This window comes from Corvus kubaryi, unplaced genomic scaffold, assembly GCF_017639235.1.
Source record: "Corvus kubaryi isolate FWS band 111438036 unplaced genomic scaffold, C.kubaryi_AGA036_p1.0 37027, whole genome shotgun sequence".
Lineage (NCBI taxonomy): Eukaryota > Metazoa > Chordata > Aves > Passeriformes > Corvidae > Corvus > Corvus kubaryi.
Window position 1 is genome coordinate 1,611 of NW_024581012.1, and position 18,994 is coordinate 20,604.

Consider the following 18,994-nt stretch of genomic DNA (forward strand, 5'->3'; position numbering starts at 1 on the left):
GCCCCATGCCCAATCTCTGGGTGTTTTAGGGTGTCCATGGGTGTTTTAGGGTGTCCATGTCCACTCCCTGGCTGTTCAGCCATCCTTCCCCAACCCCTGACGCTCCGGGCTGTCCCCGCAGTGTCCTTCGTGCTGTCGAGGATGTCGGGGTGCGGGGGCCCCGCCAAGAGCCGGGTGACGGTGCCGAAGCGCGTGTGGGAGTTCGTGACGCGGGAGCGCGCGGCGCGCCTGGCGCTGCTGGCGCAGGAGGCGCGGGTGCGGATCCTGGTGGACGGCGAGACCCCCGAGCTGTACGTGCTGCAGCTCTGCGCGACCCCCCCGGGCCCCCCCGGCGGCGCGGGGCTCTGCCCGGCCCGCAAGGCGCTCAAGGCGCTGCTCAAGGAGACGGAGAAGGAGCTGAAGAAGCGCAGCCAGCGGCACGGGGAGGTGTTGGGGGCCCGGCCGGAGCCCCCCGCGGGTGCCGCCGGTGCCCCCGGCGCGGGCTCGGCGCGGGACGAGGAGCCGGAGCGGCAGTGCCCGATCTGCCTGGGCGAGATGCGCGGCCCGCGCACGCTGGAGCGCTGCCGGCACTCGTTCTGCGGGGAGTGCATCGCGCGGGCGCTGCAGGTGCGCTCCGCCTGCCCCGTCTGCGGCCGCTTCTACGGGCAGCTGGTGGGCAACCAGCCCCCCGACGGCCGCATGCTGGTCACCCGCGACGCCGCGCTGCCCCTGCCCGGCTACGAGGCCTTCGGCACCATCATCATCCAGTACGTCTTCCCGCCCGGCGTGCAGGGGGTGAGTGCGGCCGCGGGGCGGGTCTCAAATCCTGCTCGGCGATCCCAAATCCTGGCGGATGGCTCTGGCCCAGCCCTGTGCCCCCAGCGTACCCCAAATGGCCCGGGTTCAGCTCTGTGCCCCCAAATCCTGCTGAGTGCTCTCAGCACTCCTGAAGTGCCCCAAAACCATGATGGGTGCCCCGACCTGGTGCTGTGTCCCCAACACTTCTGGGTGCCTTCAAGTCCTGATGAGGGCACCCGGCCACAGTCTGTGGTCCTGGCACCCTTGGGTGTCCCCAAATCTTGTTGGGTGGCCCTAGCACAGTCCTATGTCCCCAACACCCTCAGGTCCTGCTGGATGGCCCTGGGTGTCCCCAAATACCCCTGACCCAGCTCTGTGCCCCCAATGCCCCTGGGTGCCCCCAGATCCCAAGGAGTGCATGCAGCACCCCTGGGTGCCCCAAAACTGTGATGGATACCCCAAGCCAGTCCTGTGCCCCAAACGCCCCTGGGTGCCCCCAAATGCCCCTGGGTGCCCCCAAATGCTCCTGAGCCAGCCCTGTGCCCCTGGCACTCCTGAGTGGCCTCAAAGACTCTACAGGGACCCCCTGACCTGGTCCTGTGCCCCCAACAGCCCTGGGTACCCCCAGACCCTGCTGCTGGGTGTACCCAGCATCCCTGGGCTATCCACACATCCTGACAGGTGTCCTTGGGAGTTCCCAAATCTTTATGGGTGTTGCTGGCACCCCTGGTGCCCTCAAATGCCCCTGAGGCAGCCCTGTGTCCCTAACACCCCTGTGCTCCCGACACCCCTGGGTGCCCCGAACCCTGCTGGGTGCCCCCATCCTGTGCCCCCAGCCCTGATCCCCATCCCCCTCATCCCTCCTGTCCCCCCCATCCTTTGTCCCCCACCCTGACCAGTGCCCGCCACCCCCCAGGCAGGTGAAGCACCCCCCAGCCCTGTCCCCCTGTCCCTTGTCCCCACCCTTACCTGGTGTGTGTCCCCTCTGTCCCCTGTGCAGGTGGAGCACCTGAATCTGGGGTGCGGTACCCGGGCACCACATGGGCAGTGGCACCTGTCCCCTGTGCCCCCGGTCACTTCCCTCCCACCCTGGCCCCTGTCCCCACCCCAGGTGGACACCCGAGGGTGCAGTGCCTGGGCACCCCCACCCTTACCTGTACCCCCATCCCCTGCATGGGCAGAGCACCCGCACCTGGGGATGTGGTACCTGGGCGCCACACGGGCAGTGCCCCTGTCCCCTGTGCCCCCTGTACAGGTGGCACCCCTGAACCCGGGGGTGCAGTACCCCAGAACAGACGCTGGCATCTGTCCCCCTGTGCCCCCCGTCACTCCCCCCTCACCTGTAACCCCACGGGAGGAGCACCCGAACCCGGGGGTGCCGTACCTGTGCCCCCCTCACCTGTGCCCCGTGCCCCGTGCAGGTGGAGCACCCGAACCCGGGGGTGCGGTACCCTGGCACCACGCGGGTGGCATACCTGCCCGACTGCCCCGAGGGCAACAAGGTGCTGGGGCTGTTCCGCAAGGCCTTCGCCCAGCGCCTCACCTTCACCGTGGGCACCTCGCTGACCACCGGCCGTGCCAACGTCATCACCTGGAACGACATCCACCACAAGACCAACTGCACCGGCGGGCCCCAGCTGTGCGGGGGGCACGGGGGGGGCTGGGGGGCACCTGGGGGGTTCCTGGGAACACCTGGGGGGCATCTGAGGGGTCGGGGAGCAACGTCCAGCACAGACTGCCTGCACCCAGCTGTGCGAGGGGGGCACCTGGGGGGGCTGATGGGCACCTGGGGACATGGGAGGGCACCCGAGGGGTGGGGGAACAACGTCCACCACAAGACCAATGGTGCCAGCGGGCATCGGGTGTGCGGGGGGAGGGGACTGGGGGCACTGGGGGGGCAGCTGGGGTGTGTGGGGGAAGGGAGGGTGGCTGAAGGGAGAGCACCCGGGGGGGGGCACGGCCTGACTGACTCCCCCCCTCTGCCCCCAGGTTCGGGTACCCCGACCCCACATACCTCGCCCGGGTGCAGGAGGAGCTGCGGGCCAAGGGCATCACCGAGGACTGAGTGGGGGGGCAGGGACCCCTCCCGGGCAGGGGGATCCCCCCACGCACCGGGACCCCCCCCGGATCCCCCCGGACCCTCCCTGGGCAGCGGGACCTCCCCAGACAGCAGGAACCCCCCGGGCAGGGGGATCCCCCCATTCAACGGGACCCCCGGGGCAGGAGGACCACCCCCCTGGGCAGAGGGACCCCCCCAGGCAACGGGACCCCCCATGCGGGGGGATCCCCCCGTACAACAGGACCACCCCTGAGCAGGGGGAGCCCCCCGGCCCCCCTGGCTGGTGGGGGGGGGCACAAGGAGGGGGCCAGGCCCCCCCGGGGGGGCCGGTGCCGCAGAGCCCCCCCAGCACGGACAGACGGACCCCTGTACATAGCCCTGACCCCCAGGACGGACGGGGGGATCCCTGCCCCCTGCCCCCCCAGCCCCGGGGGGCTCCCACCCTCGGGGGGCGTTATTTATTTTTTATTTCCCCCCCAGGTCTGTAACTTTGATCCAATAAAAATATGCAATGGATTGAGGGGTGTGGGGGGGCTGGGGAGCGTGGGGGTACATGGGGGGTGGGGGACAGGACTGGGGATGCTGCCGTGGGATTTTGGGATGGGACGTGGAGATTGGGATGCTGGGATGAGGGCATCGGGATGGGGACATTAGGACATTGGGATGGATGTGGGGACATTGGAATGGGGCACCAGGATGAAAACATTGGGATGGGGACATGGGCATGGGACAGCATGATGCGACACTGGCCTGGGGCTGCGTGCATGGGACACTGGGATGGGACACTGGGATGGGGATGTGTAATGGGGGCACTGGGCTGGGACCTGGGCTGGGGGCAGTGGGATGAGACACCAGGCTGGGACACTGGGCTGGGAAACCAGGATGGAAACACTGGGATGGGACACTGAAATGGGACATCGGGATTTTGGGATGTGGGCACTGGGCTGGGCCCTGAGGTCAGGGGGATACTGGGGTGGGACAACACAGAGTCATGGGATGGACTGGGTTAGGAGGACCCTAAACCCATCTGGTTCCACCCCTGCCATGGGCAGGGACACCTCCCACTGCCCCAGGCTGCTCCAGGCCCCAATGTCCAGCCTGGCCTTGGGCACTGCCAGGGATCCAGGGGCAGCCCCAGCTGCTCTGGGAAATCCATTCCAGGGCCTGCCCACCCTCCCAGGGAACAATTCCTTCCCAGTATCCCATCCATCCCTGCCCTCAGGAAGCCATTCCCTGTGTCCTGTCCCTCCATCCCTTGTCCCCAGTCCCTCCCCAGCTCTCCTGGAGCCCCTTTAGGCCCTGCAAGGGGCTCTGAGCTCTCCCCAGAGTGAGGTGAACGCCCCCAGCTCCCCCAGCCTGGCTCCAGAGGGGCTCCAGCCCTGGAGCAGCTCCGGGGCCTCCTCTGGATCTCTGCAGCAGCTCCAGGTCCTCCCTGTGCTGGGCCCCAGGGCTGGGGCAGCTCTGCAGGTGGGGTCTCACCTGAGCACAGGGGCAGAGGGGCAGAACCCCCCCTCCCCCCTGCCCACGCTGGGGCTCAGCCCAGGCTTGGGGGTCTCTGGGCTGGGGCAGGTCCAGCTCTCAGCCCCGGCACCCCCAGCTCCTTCTCCCAGGGCTGCTCCATCTGCTCATCCCCCTGGATCCATCCCGGGGGCTGTCCCGGCCCAGGAGCAGCCCCTGCCCTCGGCCCTGTTAAACCTCGGGAGATCCCCACAGGGCCCTGCTCCAGCTTGTCCCGGTCCCTCGGGATGGCCCCGTCCTTCAGGGGTGTCCCTGACCCTCAGCTCGGTGTCACCTGTGCAGGTCCCTCGGTCCCTCTGATGAGGACTTTCGGTAACGCTGGTCCCAGTGTGGAGCCCCAAGGGCACCACTGGTCACCGATGTCCATCGGGACTCTGAGCCACTGCCCATGACCCTCTGGTTGTGATTTTCCAGCCAGTTCTGGATCCACCGAACGGTCCAGCCATGGAATCCGTGCCCCCAGCCTGGATGTGGGGAATCGTGCCAAAGGTTTCACAGAAATCCCAATAAATGGAATCGGTGTCCCTTCCCGTGTCCTGATGGGGTCACTCCCTCGGAGGCCACTGGGCAGGACTCGGCCTTGGTGAGGCCGAGCTGGGGTTCCCGAATCCCCTCCCCGTTCCCGCTGTGCCTCACAGAACCTTCCCAGGGGGATCCATCCGAGGCCCGGGGGGTGGCAGTGCCGTTCCCAGGGTCCTCCTTTCCATCTTTCCAAAAATGGGGACAATGTTTCCCTTTTTCGGTCAACTGAAACTTCACCTGCTGGCCAGGAGTCCCCGACTTCATCAGGGGATGGGGGGGCTATAGGGGATACGAGGGCTACAGAGGGGGCTATAGGGGCTATGGGGGATATAGAGGATATTGGGGGGCTATAGAGGATGGGGGGGGCTATAGGGGGTGTGGGGGGCTATAGAGGATATGAATGGGGCTATAGGGGATGTGGGGGATATAGAGGATATGGGGTGGGCTATAGGGGATGTGGGGGATATAGAGGATATGCAGGGGCTATAGAGGATATGAATGGGGCTATAGGGGATGTGGGGGATATAGAGGATATGGATGGGGATATAGGGGATATGGGGGATATAGAGGATATGCAGGGGCTATAGAGGATATGGGGGGGCTATAGCGGATATGGGGTGGGCTATAGGGGATGTGGGGGGCTACAGCGGATGGGGGGGTCCAAGGCATTTCCCAGCCCCGCCCCGTTTCTGCAGAGCCCAGCGGGGAGCGCGGCTGGACCGGAGCTGGGCTGGGCTCGAGGCCGTGGGGAGGGGCCCGAGGCACCTGAGCCCTGGTACAGCCTCCAGTGGGTCCCCCCCTCCCTGAGACCCCCAAATTGACCTGGGCACCCCCTCACCTGGCTCCTCCCAGGTGATCTTCCTACGGGGCCATGGATTGACCACTCCTGGCCTGGCCAGGACAGGGCTGGGCTTTGCAGCAGTCGGGAGGGGCTCGGCTGGGACCAGGGGTGGTTCTGTCCCACCTCAGCCACTGCTGGGGCTGGGGGAGGGATTCTCTTCCAGGGCCAAGGGGCTCCTTCCATGGAGTGAATGGGATGAGGGAACCCTCTGGGGTTTGTTTATTGTCGGGGATGTTTGTCCGTGTGAATAATTTCTTTTCTCACACCTTTGGTTATTAATATTGGCGCTGTTCCTGTTCCGTCTCTTATCTCGTTGCTGTTTCCAGTAAATTGTTCTTATCTCCACCTGGGATCTTCACCTTTTGTGCCTCCCGTTGGAGGGGGGGGAGCAGGGTCTGGTTTGGAGTCTCAGGGGCAGCACAAAACTGGAGACCACCATTCCTAAACCACAACAGCCTCAACTGGAGCCCAAAGGAGGGCACGAAGGGTTGAGACCCCCGGAGATCTGCCCAGAGCGGGTTGGAAACAACTCTGACCCACGATCAGATGTTGGTCCGGAGCCGCTGGGCTGTTTGTGTTCGTGTGGGTGTGGTGTCCAGGCCTGGCCATGTTCCCAAATTCTCCTTGGTATCCTTTCCAGAGCAGGGAGAGGGATCAGGGTTGCTTTGTGGCCGTGCTGTGGGCACATCCAGGGCAGTGAGGGGCATTTGGGGTGCGCGTTCAGCGCTGCTCCCCTGCTCCCCTACTCCGGGAATTCCTGAATAACCGAACCCATCCTGGGGGGAGAAACGGAAGGAGGATTCTCCCCAGCTTTTCAGCCCCTTTGCCTCCTTCAGGCCTGTTACAGCAGCTTCGGAGGATCCTGAATTCCCTTTGGGTGCTAAGGAAAGCCTGGTCCTGTTCCTGGTTCTGCCAGCTCTGCTCAGTGTCGTCCAGGAGGAGGAGGAGGTTTCCAGGGAGGCCTTTCAGAGATCTGCCCCGAGGGTGGAGAGTCGTGGCAGTTTGGAAAGTGGGAGAAAATGGGCCAGGATCTGAGGAAATTCTCTGCTCCAATGGTTTGGAAGTTCACTCCCGAAAAACCGCAGCGATAAAGTGATCAAATATGTGAAGGAAAAGTGCTTTGTCAGCAACCCAGTGCAGTGTGCTGGGCCCTGGTGGTGATGAGCCAGACACTGCTGGTCACTGGGCAGCACCCTCGGGGGAGGAGGAGGACGAGAGCAGAGCCAGAGGCAGCGTGGCCACTGCAAGTGCAGCTGGGCCAGAGGAACAGCCCGTGCCAGGAGCAGCCACCCCGACACAGAAGAAATCCAAGAGCAAACCAGTTCACTCAGTGAGGGACGAAGAGCAAGCGGGGCCCTCCCAACCCAAGGAAGAGGCAGAGGCAGCAAGAATCCCCCTGATGCCTATTCCTGGGAGACCTGTGGGATACAGGAAAAGATTTCAGGCCCTGGTGGCCCAGCTGCTCCAGTGCTGGGAGATCGTGAGCATGGAACTGGGTGGGAGTGAAGCCAAGCACCCGGGATCCCTGTCCTGGGATGTGGGCACTGATGAGGGGGTTGGGAAGAGGACAGAGACTCCCAGCCCCTGCAGGAGACTCCTGCTGAGCGTGAGGGAAAGGTGTTCCCTCAGGGATGATCCCAGGGTGCCTCCAGGCAGCTGGAACGCCATGGAGAAAGGTGTCCAGGACCTGAGGGAATTGGCTGTGCTGGAGGGAACCCACAGGGATTCCAAGAGCGAGCAGTCCCTGCAGGGCCAGGGCACACAATCCGGGTGGTGGGGGTTTGTCTGGAGCATCGTCGTGCTCCAGCTCCCTGGCAGTGACGGCAACGGAGGCAGGAGAACAAACGGTGCCCCAAGTGACCATGGAGATCGGCCTTTTTCCTCCCCACCGGCCTTGGCTGTGGAAGGACCGTCCAAGACCTTGGACAGAGCTGAAAGGCTCGAGCAGATTAGGAAATGTCCCCTGTCCCACCAGTATGGACCAGTCTCTGCTACCGGGAGAAGCTGCCCCCTGCTCGAGAGAGAGGGGACACCCCACGAGGTCACCTGTGGCTGTACCTGTGTGACACAGAGGGGACACGAGGGGACACCCCACGAGGTCACCTGTGGCCGTACCTGTGTGACACAGAGGGGACACGAGGGGACACCCCACGAGGTCACCTGTGGCCGTACCTGTGTGACACAGAGGGGACACGAGGGGACCTCGAGTTCATATTTACGGAAGTGAGCAGGGAGTGCCATGACCCGACCAGAGCTCCCTCCAGCCATGTGGGGGAAGGGACAACGGGATCCGCTGGACTCTGTGGATCCAAGGCCTGGCCCGGCAGAGCCACAGGAGCACTGGCACACAGCGTCCCCTGATGCCATCGAGGTCTGTGGGGGCAGATCCATCTCTGTTTCTGGGGTGACTGGGGGATCCCAACAGGGGCTGTGCTGGAAGCTGAAGTGACCCTGACTGGGAACGAGCGGCAAAACTCCCCCACTGTGGCTGGGACAGAGGCCTCGGGGATCCTTGGGACAGGTTACCTCAGGAGAGGGGATTTCAGAGACCCAGAGGGACAATGGTGGGCTTTGGGGACAGCTGCTGTGGAGACAGAGGGCATTAGAAGTTGAACATCTTGCCTGTCTCTCAGAGGACCCTTCTGTTCTGGGGCTGAGGAGGGCTGAGGAACAGCAGGTACCAATCACCACCACCACAACAGCGACTTCGGCAGTACCGCACCAGCCAGGACTGCCCGATCCCCATCCCTGGAAGATCCATGAACTGGAGAGCCAGGGAGAGCTCAGCAAGGCTCGCTCACCCTTCGGTAGCCCCATATGGCCTGGGGGTGTCCAGTGGAGAGTGGACACTGACAGTGGACTACCGCGGCTCGGATGAAGTCACACCACCACCGAGAGCTGCTGTGCTGGGCGTGCTGGAACTCCAGTACGGAGTGTGGGGCAGCGAAGCGGTGCCACCGCTGACATTGCCAATGGCTTCTTCTCCATCCCTCTGGCAGCAGAGTGCAGGCCTCAGTTTGCCTTCACCTGGAGGGGCGTGCAGTACACCTGGAACCGACTGCCGCAGGGGTGGAAGCACAGTCCCACCATCTGCCATGGGCTGATCCAGAGTGCACTGGAGAAGGGTGAGGCTCCAGAACATCTGCAGTGCATTGATGACATCATTGTGGGGGGGAACAGAGGAAGTTTTTGGGAAAAGGGAGAAGATCATCCACATCCTCCTGAACGCCGCTGAACAAAGCCAAGTCACGGGGCCTGCCTGGTGCCCTAAGTTACAATGTAAGGTGTAACCAGAAGCAAAAGTGTTCCATTATCACCTTCACAAGGGATTAAAGCAGGTGGGGCAGTGCTCGTTATCTCCTACCGGGACTCATCCCTGATAACTCCCCCTGGGGTCTATCTCTGTTTAATGGACTGTCAAGGGCCCACGCATTAATTACATCATAGAATTACATCAGCCCACCGGGAGATCTCCGCCCAGGGCGAGGAGCCAAGCATTCCCACCTGGATGTAATCTGGGCTTTGGAACAGCACAGGCAGCCCTGACCTACGGGACTCCCAGAGGACAAGAGTTGCACCACTGGACCTTCAGGTGAAGACCAAACCCTTTTCTACAGCATCACGGCTTCAACAGAACCACTTCATCTGGACTGCTACCACCACCCTGCCTGACAGGGTGTCAGGCTGTACTCTGACTCTGCCTGTGTTCTTGTACCATTGCATTTATTTTAATTTTCCTATTAAATTATAATTCTGACCTGCAATCTCCCACTGGTTTGTTTTCAAACTAGCACACCCAGGAAATTCAGTTCCTGGGGGTGGAGTGGTGAGATGGATGCAGATTCCAGCAGAGGTGATGATGAGATAACTGCTGTGTCCCCACTGACCAGCACCAAGGAGACCCAGGCCTTCCTGGCCCTGTGGGGTTTTGGAGGAAGCCCATCCCCAGTTGCAGATGGACTGTCAGCCCTCTCCACCTTGTGACACGAAAGCAGCAGGATTTCCAGTGAGGCCCTGAAGGATAACAAGCTTTTGGTCAGATCAGATTGTTCCTGCAGGAGCCCTTGGGCCAGTCAGACCAGGGCAGGATGTGAAGAATCTGCTCTACCCTGCAGCTGGGGAGAATGGTCCTTCCTGGAGCCTCTGGCAGAAGGCACCTCAAGAACAACCTCTGGGGCTCTGGATTTGGGGGTAGAGGATCAGCTACAGCTTGAGAAAGAGATCTTAGCAGCCTGTGAAGGGGTTCGAGCTGCCTCGGATGTGATTGGCACCGAAGCGCTGCTGCTGCTGGCACCCGGCTGCCAGTGCTGGGCTGACGTTCACAGGGAAAGCCCTTTCCACAAATCACGCACGCAACTGATGCCAAGTGGAGCAAGTGGATTGCACTGATGGCACAGCGAGCTCGGAGAGGAAATCCTAATCCTGGGATCTTGGAAATCATCACAAACTGGCCTGGAGGTGAATATTTCAAACTATCATCAGAGGAGGAAAAGGTGACCGAGGTCCCACCACACAACCAGCTACCGCAGAGTGGGAGATCAGTGCCGGATCCTGCTGGACCGCAGGGACCAGCAGGAGATGGAAAGTGCTGTACGGAGCCCTGTGCAGCGGCTCGGGGAAGCTACCGAGGGACAAGGGGGATCAAGTCAGGTTGCAGAGCTGAAAGCCGCCCAGCTGGCTTTGGATATTGCTGAGCAAGAGAAGGAACTCGTGGGTGGTGACAAATGGTGTGTGCGAGTGGCTGGCACGATGGATGTCTCAATGTAAGATTTAACCAAAAGTAGGTATTCTATCACCATTTTCATAAGCCGTTAAAAGCAGGTGGGGCAGCATTCCTTATCTCTTGCATGACACATCCCTGATAACTCCCTCCGGGGAGTATCTTCTGTTAATGGGCCACAAAGGCCTCACCGCATGGCCCGTAAAACGTCATCAGCCCACTGTGAGATGCTCCGCCCAGGGGGAGGAGCCAAGCATTCCTACCTGGATATGATCTGGGGTTTGGAACACCACAGGCAGCCTTTCCTAGTGGATTCCCAGAGAACAAGAGCTACATAACCACCACTGGGCCTTCAGAGGAAGAGTGGCCCCTTCTACAGGATCACCGCTTCAACAGAGCCACATCCATCACTCCAACAGGAGTGCAGCCACCGTTCAATCGGACTGCCCTGCCCGGCAGGGTGTCAGGTCGTATCCTGACCCTGTCAGGTTAAGCCAGGGTTTCTGTATTATTGCCTTTATCTTAATTTTCCTATTAAATTGTAACTCTGGCTTGGGATCTCCCACTGGTTTGCTTTCAAACTAGTACAACGGAAAAAGGCCAGTTGGCAGCGCGGAGGGAAACTCATCTGGGCTGCCCAAGTGTGGCAAGACATCGCTGCCCGGGTGGAGTGGCTGACCATGAAAAGCCATCAGGCGCTAATGAGGAGCATCACGACGATGACCAGGTGGGTCAGGCACATCTGGAGAGTTACTCCAGCTTGGTGGGCTCATCAGGGCAAAAAGGCGGTGCAGCAATGGGCTCATGACGGAGGGATGGGCTTAGCCATGGACACTGCACCCCTGGTAGCCCACGACTGTGAAACGTGCGCTGTGATCAGGCAGGGCCAAGCGGGTGAAGCCCCTGTGATCTAAAAACCAGCGTGGGGAGGGCTGGCAGATCGATCACATCGCAGCGCCTCAAACCCGCCAAGGCAGGCGCTGCTGCTGACAGCGGTGGGGGGCACCAGTGGATGGCTGGAGATGGACCCTGTGCCTCACGCCACTGCCTGGAAAACCATCCTGGGCCTTGGAAAACAAGTCCCATGGCGACATGGCAGCGCTGAAAAATGGAGTCGGACACTGGGACTCATCTCAAGAACGGCCTCGCGGACACCTGGGCCGGAGAGCTCGGGATGGGGGGGGGGTGTCACATTCCTTGTCAGGCACCAGCCTCAGGTAACGGGAACGGTGCAATGGCTGTTAAAACCCACACTGAAGGCAGGGGCTGGTGGGACCTTCAAACATTGGGATCTGCATTTTGTGAAGGTCAGCTGGTCACTCAACACCCGAGGCTCCACCAGTTGAACTGGCCCTGCCCAGTGTGAACCCCCAGGTGCCATAGAAGGGAACAAAGTCCCTGTGGTTCATGCGAGGAATGTGTCAGGGAAGAGAGTTTGGATCAGTCCTGCCCCAAGCAAAGGCAAACCCATCCCTGGGATTGTTTCTGCTCATGGACCTGGGTGCACTTGGAGGGTGATGCCAAGGGCAGGGAAACACAAGTGTCCTTCAAGGGGCTTTGATTTTGGGGTGAGAACATCTGGAATGTTGAACTGTGTCATGGTGGTTGTGGGTGACACTGCCAGCGTTTGCCAGAACTCCCACGGATGGTGAGGATGGGCTGCACCAGCTGGGAGCTCTGGATGCAGCCACCAGCCGACAGCAGAGCAGCCCTCGTGTCCTGGGACAGATCCGGGACGGACACATCCCACAGCCAGGACTGACCGACCCCAAGAGACACCTGGGACAGCCAGGGACCGTGGAGATGAAACTCCTGCCTGGGTTGTGTGCGCACACAAATACGTGTGTACACATAAATATGTGAGGAGCTGGAAGGTGTGGGGACCTGGGAATGATGTGGATGGTGTAGAATAAAGGATGAGTGGAAGGTGTGGAATGAGGAATGACGTGGATGGTGTGGAGTAAGGCATGGGGAATGGACTGGTGGTGGCCAGGACAGGGTTAATTTCTGCAGCAGCTGTGAGGGGCACGGCCAGGACCGCGAGGTCATTCTGTACCTGCCAGGACCCCGAGGTCATTCCGTACCTGCCAGGACCCTGCGGTCATTCAGTACCAGCGAGGACCCCGAGGTCATTCTGTACCTGCCAGGACCCTGTGGTCATTCCGTACCTGCCAGGACCGCGAGGTCATTCAGTACCAGCCAGGACCCCGAGGTCATTCTGTACCTGCCAGGACCCTGAGGTCATTCCACACCATTTCTTATCAGCGTTGCTGTTTTCCCTTTGTTTCTTATCTCGTTGCTGTTTCCAGTAAATTGTTCTTTTCACGCCTGGGTCAGGGCGTGGCTCGGAGTCTGGGGGGAGGCACCGAACTGGGGACCACGACTCCGAGTTATCGATTAACGAAATTAAAGGATCAGAGCCCCTCCGTGCCCCCCAGCCTCGCCTTTTCCAGGGGAAATCCCGGGGCGCTCCCGCTCCTCCTGAACCACCATCAGCCTCGGGATCCTCCGGCTCTGACACCCCCTGGGCATGGGGGATTTGGGGTGGATTTGGGTGATTTTGGGGTAATTTGTGGATGATTTTGAGGTAATTTGTTGATGATTTTGAGGTAATTTTCGGTGGTGACTTGGGGTAATTTGGGGGAAGATTCAGGGATGTTTCAGGGTGATTTTGAGGCCATCTTGAGGTGGTTTGGCAGATTTTTGGAGGTGATTTTGAGGTAGTTTGGGGGTGATTTGGGGGATTACTTGGGGGTGGTTTTGAGTGATTTTTGGATGGTCTTGGGGATGATTTTGGGGTGATTTTGGAGGTGCTACTGCAGTCCTGGAGAAGCTGACCCCCTGCACTGGCCAGACTGTCATGACTGTCACCTGAGCCAGTACCTGCCTCACCTGGATCCCACCCCAGCTTTATTTAACTCAAATCCTTGGTTTATATTGTCTTTTTTCCCCAATTTTTTGCCCAAAATGCCTGATGGGCTGAGGAGCATCCAAGTCTGGGGGGATCTGGGGATCGACCTCCCACACCTGGACACCTGCCCGGAGCCCCTTCAATCACTTCACATATTCAGCAGAAATAGCGAAATCTTTGCTTTTCTCCCCAAAACACGCAGCAATGTCCCCTCGCCACCTCCCCCTCCCCCAAGTTATTCCTTTATCCTCCAATTTTCCATAATTAAATCCGGAATTCTTGATGAGCTTATGAGATCACTTCGCACCTGCACACACCTGGAGGCAGCACCTTTCCCAGGTGGGTGAACACCTGGTGCCTCAGAGCTCCAGCAACAGAGCATCCTGTCCATCCCAGGAGTCACCTGTGGGAAGGGCAGCCAGGTAACCACACCTGGGGGCTCTCCGGGGGGGTTTCCAGGTGTTCCCTGCGAGGAGGGCGGCCAGGTAACAACACCTGGGGGTTCCCAGATCTCTCTGCTTGTGTCCTCGTGCTGGGAGTGGAGGGTCTCCAGGTGTGCTGAGAGGCTGCAGGTGCTCCTCACCTGTCCCTCACCTGGCCCCCTATTTCAGGATGATGTGGTAGCTGTCGTTGGTTTCGGCTGCAAAGGAAGCCAAGGTCACCCCGCAGCAGGTGAGGGAAGGTGGGGCGGGGCCATCGGACACAGGTGTGGCCCAAACACAGAGCCCCAGGTACTCACGCACCTTTCATGGTGTCCAGGACGAAGCAGGATTCATCCTGGAAGTTCTGGATCATCTGGAAAAACCCAAAACAACACCAATTTAGGGGGTTTTGGGGAAGGGTTTGGGTTCCAAAGGGCTGGAGGCGCCCAGGTGGGAGCTCAGGTGGGCGCTTTGGAAGCACCAGCCAGAAATACTTCATTCCTTCCTCGGGCCCTTGTCTCGGGGTGATTTTCAGATGATTCTCCATTCCCTGATCGTCTGCTTTATGCCCAGAAATGGCTGCGGGAGCTTTGAGAGGGACCTGGGGGATTTTAACCCGCGCGGGTTTCATTCAAAGCCTCCCTCTCTGGCGCGTGACGTCCCATCCTCGCTTTCACTGCCTTGGTTTTCGCTAGCTTGAAGCAAGAAGTTTTCTATTTTCTCCCTTGCCCCAGCCTGGAGGCTGTACCAGGAATCCTTTAGGTGACTTTGTTTATTTTGGGTTTTTTTCTTGAGCTGTTTTTGGCTTGGTTTTCAGTCCAGGGAGCCGGCGGGGGCCGCTCCGAGAGCTCGGAGAAGCTGAACCAACAGGAGGAAAGACACCAAAACCCAGCAGCTTCTGCTGCGAGGAGGAGACCAAGGCCAGAGGATCACCAGGCTCCCGTCTGCTTTTGCCCGAGCTGCTGCGTGCACTCCCTTCTCCCCCTCCCTGAGACAAAGCGGGGCCAGCCCCCGTCCTCGCCTCCTGGCCACGCGCCCAGGTGGGGCTGGGCTCTAAGGTGCAATATTTCTTTCTGTGCCTTGCAGGTATCTTGCTTTGGTAATGAACTGTTTTACCTTTTTTTGTCACTTTCACCCACTGGTATTCGTTCATCTCATTGGCAGAAAAAGGGAATTGCTGACATCCTTTCTCTTTAAACACTTTTTGCAGAGTGTTTTTCTCCCAGAATTTGTCTCCAAACAGAGAGAGCCCCTCCCAAAACCTGCCCAGGTGATCCCTGGTGATGCCGTTCTCCAGGTGAACCTCCCAGGGGATCCTGCCCGCCCTCCCAGCAGCCCCCAGCTGTGCCTGTGGGGCAGGCGGGCGTTACCTCGTCGCTGACCAGGACGTGGATCCCGGTGGGTCCCTGTTTGTAGATCTGCTGGATCTGCTGGGCGGGCACGCGGAACAGCTGTGCCAACTTCTCCGTCAGCTCGGCCGCCGTCAGCTCCTCCAGGTAAATGGCGTGGTACACTGCAGGGCACAGCACGGCCTCGCACCTGCCCAGGTGTGCCCCCCGTGCCCCCCGGGGCTGGGCTCAGCTGTGCCCCCGAACGGGGACCCGCCCGTCCCCGTGTCCTGCGTGCGATTGACACACCCGGCCCCAAAATCCTTCTGGCACCACCTGGGCAGCACCACCTGGCCTGTTCCAGGTGGGTTTTATTCCCAGCAGGATGGGAATAGCCCCTCCCCAGCCCTCCCGGATTCTCACAGGTGTTCCCAATTCTGGCTTGGCACAGGTGAGATGCCAACACCTGTGTGGTGGCACCGAGGGAAATCCTCCGGGATCGGGGCAAAGAATGGAGGGAAGGGGGTCATTTTCTGGCACTTTAACCTGACCCCAGGTGTACAGAGGGCCCAGGTGAGCTCTGTGCTCACAGGTGAGGCCACAGGTCAAGGCACAGGTGGGGACACAGGTGAGGGTACAGCTGATCTCAGGAGGGGATGAGGGATGGGGCCAGCGGGTGCTGAGCACCCGTGGGCAGGTGCTCTGCTGGAAAGAGCTGCCAGCACATCCCAGATTCCTGATCCCCTCAGGTGTGACCCCAGATTCCCAATCCCCCCCAGGTGTGATCCCTGCTCCCCCAGGTGTGACCCAGATTCCCGATCCCCCCCAGGTGTGATCCCTGCTCCCCCAGGTGTGACCCGATTCCCAACCCCCCAGGTGTGACCCCAGATTCCTGATCCCCCCAGGTGTGACCCCAGACTCCCAATCCCCCCCAGGTTTGACCCCACATTCCCGACCCCCCCCAGGTGTGATCCCTGCTCCCCCTCACCAAAGAAGGTGCCGGCGCTGCCGTCGCCATCCTCGTGCTCGTGCTGGGGGTCCCTGACCTGCTGCGACTCCTGGCACACGTAGATGGTCAGGCGGGGCCGCACCATCCTGCGACAGGTGAGGGTCACCTGCGGTCCCCTCCCTTCCCAGCCCCTTTCCCTGCCAGGTGTCCTCAGCAGGAGCTGGACGAGCTCATCCCGCAGGAAAACCCTTGTGGCTGTCCCCACCTGGCTGATCCCAAGGTGTCCCCTGGGGGACAGGTGACCCTGGGTCAGCATTCCCTGGTGCCATGGGGGCAGGAATGCACACCTGCAATGCTCCTGGGATGCCCTCCCCTGTCCCGTGGCAGGTATCTGGGATGATGCTTCCCAGACATCCCCACCTGGACACCTTGTCCCTCTCAGCCTTCCCAAACGCTCCAGGTGTGTTAAACCCCTGCCTTTTAGGGAAAGGTGTAAGAAACATCCTCTTTTTGGGAACTTCCCAGGCAAGTAACTCCACCTGGGTGGGTCACAGGTGGAGACAGCTCCTGGATCAATTCCTGGCTTGTGGCTCCACTCCTGGACTCTCAAAGTGAAATAATTCCTAATTCCTCTCTCCTGCCTGGACTGCCTTCCTCAAAGTGCCTCTAAATTCCTGACTCGGGTGGGAAAAGGCTGGGCCAGGTGAGTCCCAGCCCCCAGAGGTGAGTCCCAGCCCCACAGGTGAGTCCCAGTCCCACAGGTGAGTCCCACAGGTGAGTCCCAGCCCCACAGGTGAGTCCCAGTCCCACAGGTGGGTCCCACAGGTGGGTCCCAGCCCCACAGGTGGGTCCCAGCCCCCCGTACCTGCCCTTGAGGGCGTTGAAGAGCCGGATGCCGTCGGCGGGGCCGCAGATCTGGATCACGTCCTCCCGCGTCAGCTTCAGCAGATCTGCTCCTGGAAAACCCCCAAAGGGCCAAATTCACCCCGAATTCGCCCCAAATTCTCCTCTGTTTGCCCAGGATTGGTATTTTTCACCTGTTTTTCCTCAAAATCAGCCTTTTGCAGCGTTGCTTTCCCCCAGATTATGTATTTTTGGCTGTTTTCCCCAAAGCAGCATTTTTCCCACTTTTTTTCCTAAAATCAGCATTTTTCACCTTTGTTTTCCCATAATCCTTATTTTCCAGCTCAGTTTTCCCGAAAACCATCACTTTTCTCCCTTTTTCTCCCCACATCACCATTTTTCAATTTCATTTTTCCCCAAATCAGCATTTTTCAGTGCGATTTCCCCCAAATTCAACATCTTCCACCTGTTTTCCCTCACATCAGCATTTTTCAGCTTGGTTATCCCAAACCTTGCATGTTCCAGCTTTGTTTTCCCCCAGATCAGCAATTTTTTGCTTGTTTTCCCCCAACTTGGTATTTTTCAGCTCAGTCTTCCCCAAAATTGCCATTTTCCAAGTTTGCTTTATCCAAAATCAGCATTTTTCACCTCCGTTTTCCACAAAAATCAGCTTTTCACTTTCATTTTGCCCATAACTGGCATCTTCCATCTTGGTTTTCCCCAAAATCTGCGTTTTTCACCTCTTGCTCCCCCCCCCAAATTGCCATTTTTCAGCTTCATGTTCCTTAAAATCAGCACTTTTCAACCCATTTTTGCCTGAATTCAAAATTTTCTACCTCTGTCTCCCCCAAAATTGGCACTTTAAATTTGTTTTCCCCTAAATTGCCATTTTCAGCTATTTTTCCCTTCCAAATCAGCTTTTTTTCAGCGTTCTCCCCCCACAAATCCCCATTTTTCAGCTTCATTGTCCCCACATCATCCATTTCCACCTTGTTTTCCCAAACCTGCCATTTTTCAGCTCCAAAATCAGCCCTTCTCGTGTTACCTGTGCCAGGTGAGCCGGGGGAGGTGGTGCCAGGTGAGCCGTTAGATTGGGTTATAAAAACAGGGATTTGGGGAAATCTCACCTGGCCCAGGTAAGGGGAGGAGGTGACCTGGCCCAGGTGAGAGGAGGAGGTGACCTGGCCCAGGTGAGGGGAGGAGGTGACCTGGCCCAGGTGAGGGAGCAGAACTCACCTGAGAAGTTCCTGAAGAGCCGCGAGAAGGTGGAGAAGCGGTTCCGGTGCAGCCACTGCTGCGCCTCCTGCGGGGTCCAGGTGGGCAGCAGCGTCTGGGGGGACACGGGGGGACACAGGTGCTGCCAGGTGACCCGGGTGACCAGGTGAGGCACACCAGGTGTTTGCACTCGGGCAGGGGCACAGGTGAGCTCAGGGTGAGCCAGGGCAGGTGTGGATTGAAGCCCTGAGCAGCTGGGATGAGGTGATGGCCTCAGAGGTGACCTGGAGGAGTTTCCTCTGAGGTGAGCTCAGGTGAGCTCAGGTGAGCTCAGGGGGGGCCAGCGCAGGTGTGGGTTCCCCCCCAGGTGGGGACAGAAGGGCCGTGGCCTCCCAGGCGTTTCCAGGTGACCCCAAGTGTCCCCCTGTGGAACCTCCCCCCCCAGGTGTACCAGGGCAGGTACCAGGGCAGGTACCAGGGCAGGTACCAGGGCAGGTACTTACGTCAGCCAGGGGCGCGGGGGGGTCGGGCTGGTGGCTCGGGGACCCACTGCTGGGGACAGAGGGACACGGTCACTGCGATACTGGGGACACGGGGAGCACTGGGACATGGGGACATTGTAACTGGACACTGGGATGGCTGGACACTGGGATTACTTTAATGGGGATACTGGGATCACTGGGATGCTGTGGTCACTGGGATGATACTGGTGATACTGTCACTGGGATACTGGGGTCACTGGCATGGCACTGGGGTCACTGGGACAGCACTGGGATGGCACTGGCATGACACTGGGACAGCACTGGCATCACTGGGATGGCACTGGGACAGCACTGGGGTCATTGGGATGGCACTGGGATGGCACTGGCATCACTGGGATGGCACTGGG

The 18,994-nt window shown here is 59.9% G+C and overlaps 2 protein-coding genes and 1 long non-coding RNA gene across 4 annotated transcripts in view; 1 reads left to right on the plus strand and 2 right to left on the minus strand.

Annotated features, from left to right (window-relative positions):
- The window catches only part of DTX3 (deltex E3 ubiquitin ligase 3), a 4,956-nt gene extending 1,604 nt beyond the window's left edge, over positions 1-3,352 (plus strand). Inside the window, exons 2-4 of the mRNA XM_042020588.1 lie at positions 122-774; positions 2,199-2,416; positions 2,767-3,352. Of these exons, the coding sequence (XP_041876522.1) occupies positions 122-774; positions 2,199-2,416; positions 2,767-2,842 (947 nt within the window). The 3' untranslated portion in view covers positions 2,843-3,352. The remainder of the gene's footprint in view (positions 1-121; positions 775-2,198; positions 2,417-2,766) is intronic.
- The window catches only part of LOC121660970, a 25,157-nt gene continuing 7,056 nt past the window's right edge, over positions 894-18,994 (minus strand). Inside the window, exons 2-3 of the long non-coding RNA XR_006014817.1 lie at positions 7,700-7,705; positions 894-906 (exon numbers count right to left, since the gene is read on the minus strand). This is a non-coding gene — a long non-coding RNA (uncharacterized LOC121660970). The remainder of the gene's footprint in view (positions 907-7,699; positions 7,706-18,994) is intronic.
- TFCP2 (transcription factor CP2) overlaps positions 13,326-18,994 on the minus strand; it is a 12,339-nt gene continuing 6,670 nt past the window's right edge. The window contains exons 9-15 of one of the 2 annotated variants that reach the window (XM_042020587.1): positions 18,609-18,654; positions 18,127-18,220; positions 16,913-17,003; positions 16,087-16,193; positions 15,141-15,283; positions 14,092-14,143; positions 13,326-13,988 (exon numbers count right to left, since the gene is read on the minus strand). In XM_042020587.1, coding sequence (XP_041876521.1) covers positions 13,951-13,988; positions 14,092-14,143; positions 15,141-15,283; positions 16,087-16,193; positions 16,913-17,003; positions 18,127-18,220; positions 18,609-18,654 — 571 coding nt within the window. In that variant the 3' untranslated portion in view covers positions 13,326-13,950. Of the gene's footprint in view, positions 13,989-14,091; positions 14,144-15,140; positions 15,284-16,086; positions 16,194-16,912; positions 17,004-18,126; positions 18,221-18,608; positions 18,658-18,994 lie in introns of both variants that reach the window. The other variant, XM_042020586.1, reaches the window with a different exon arrangement.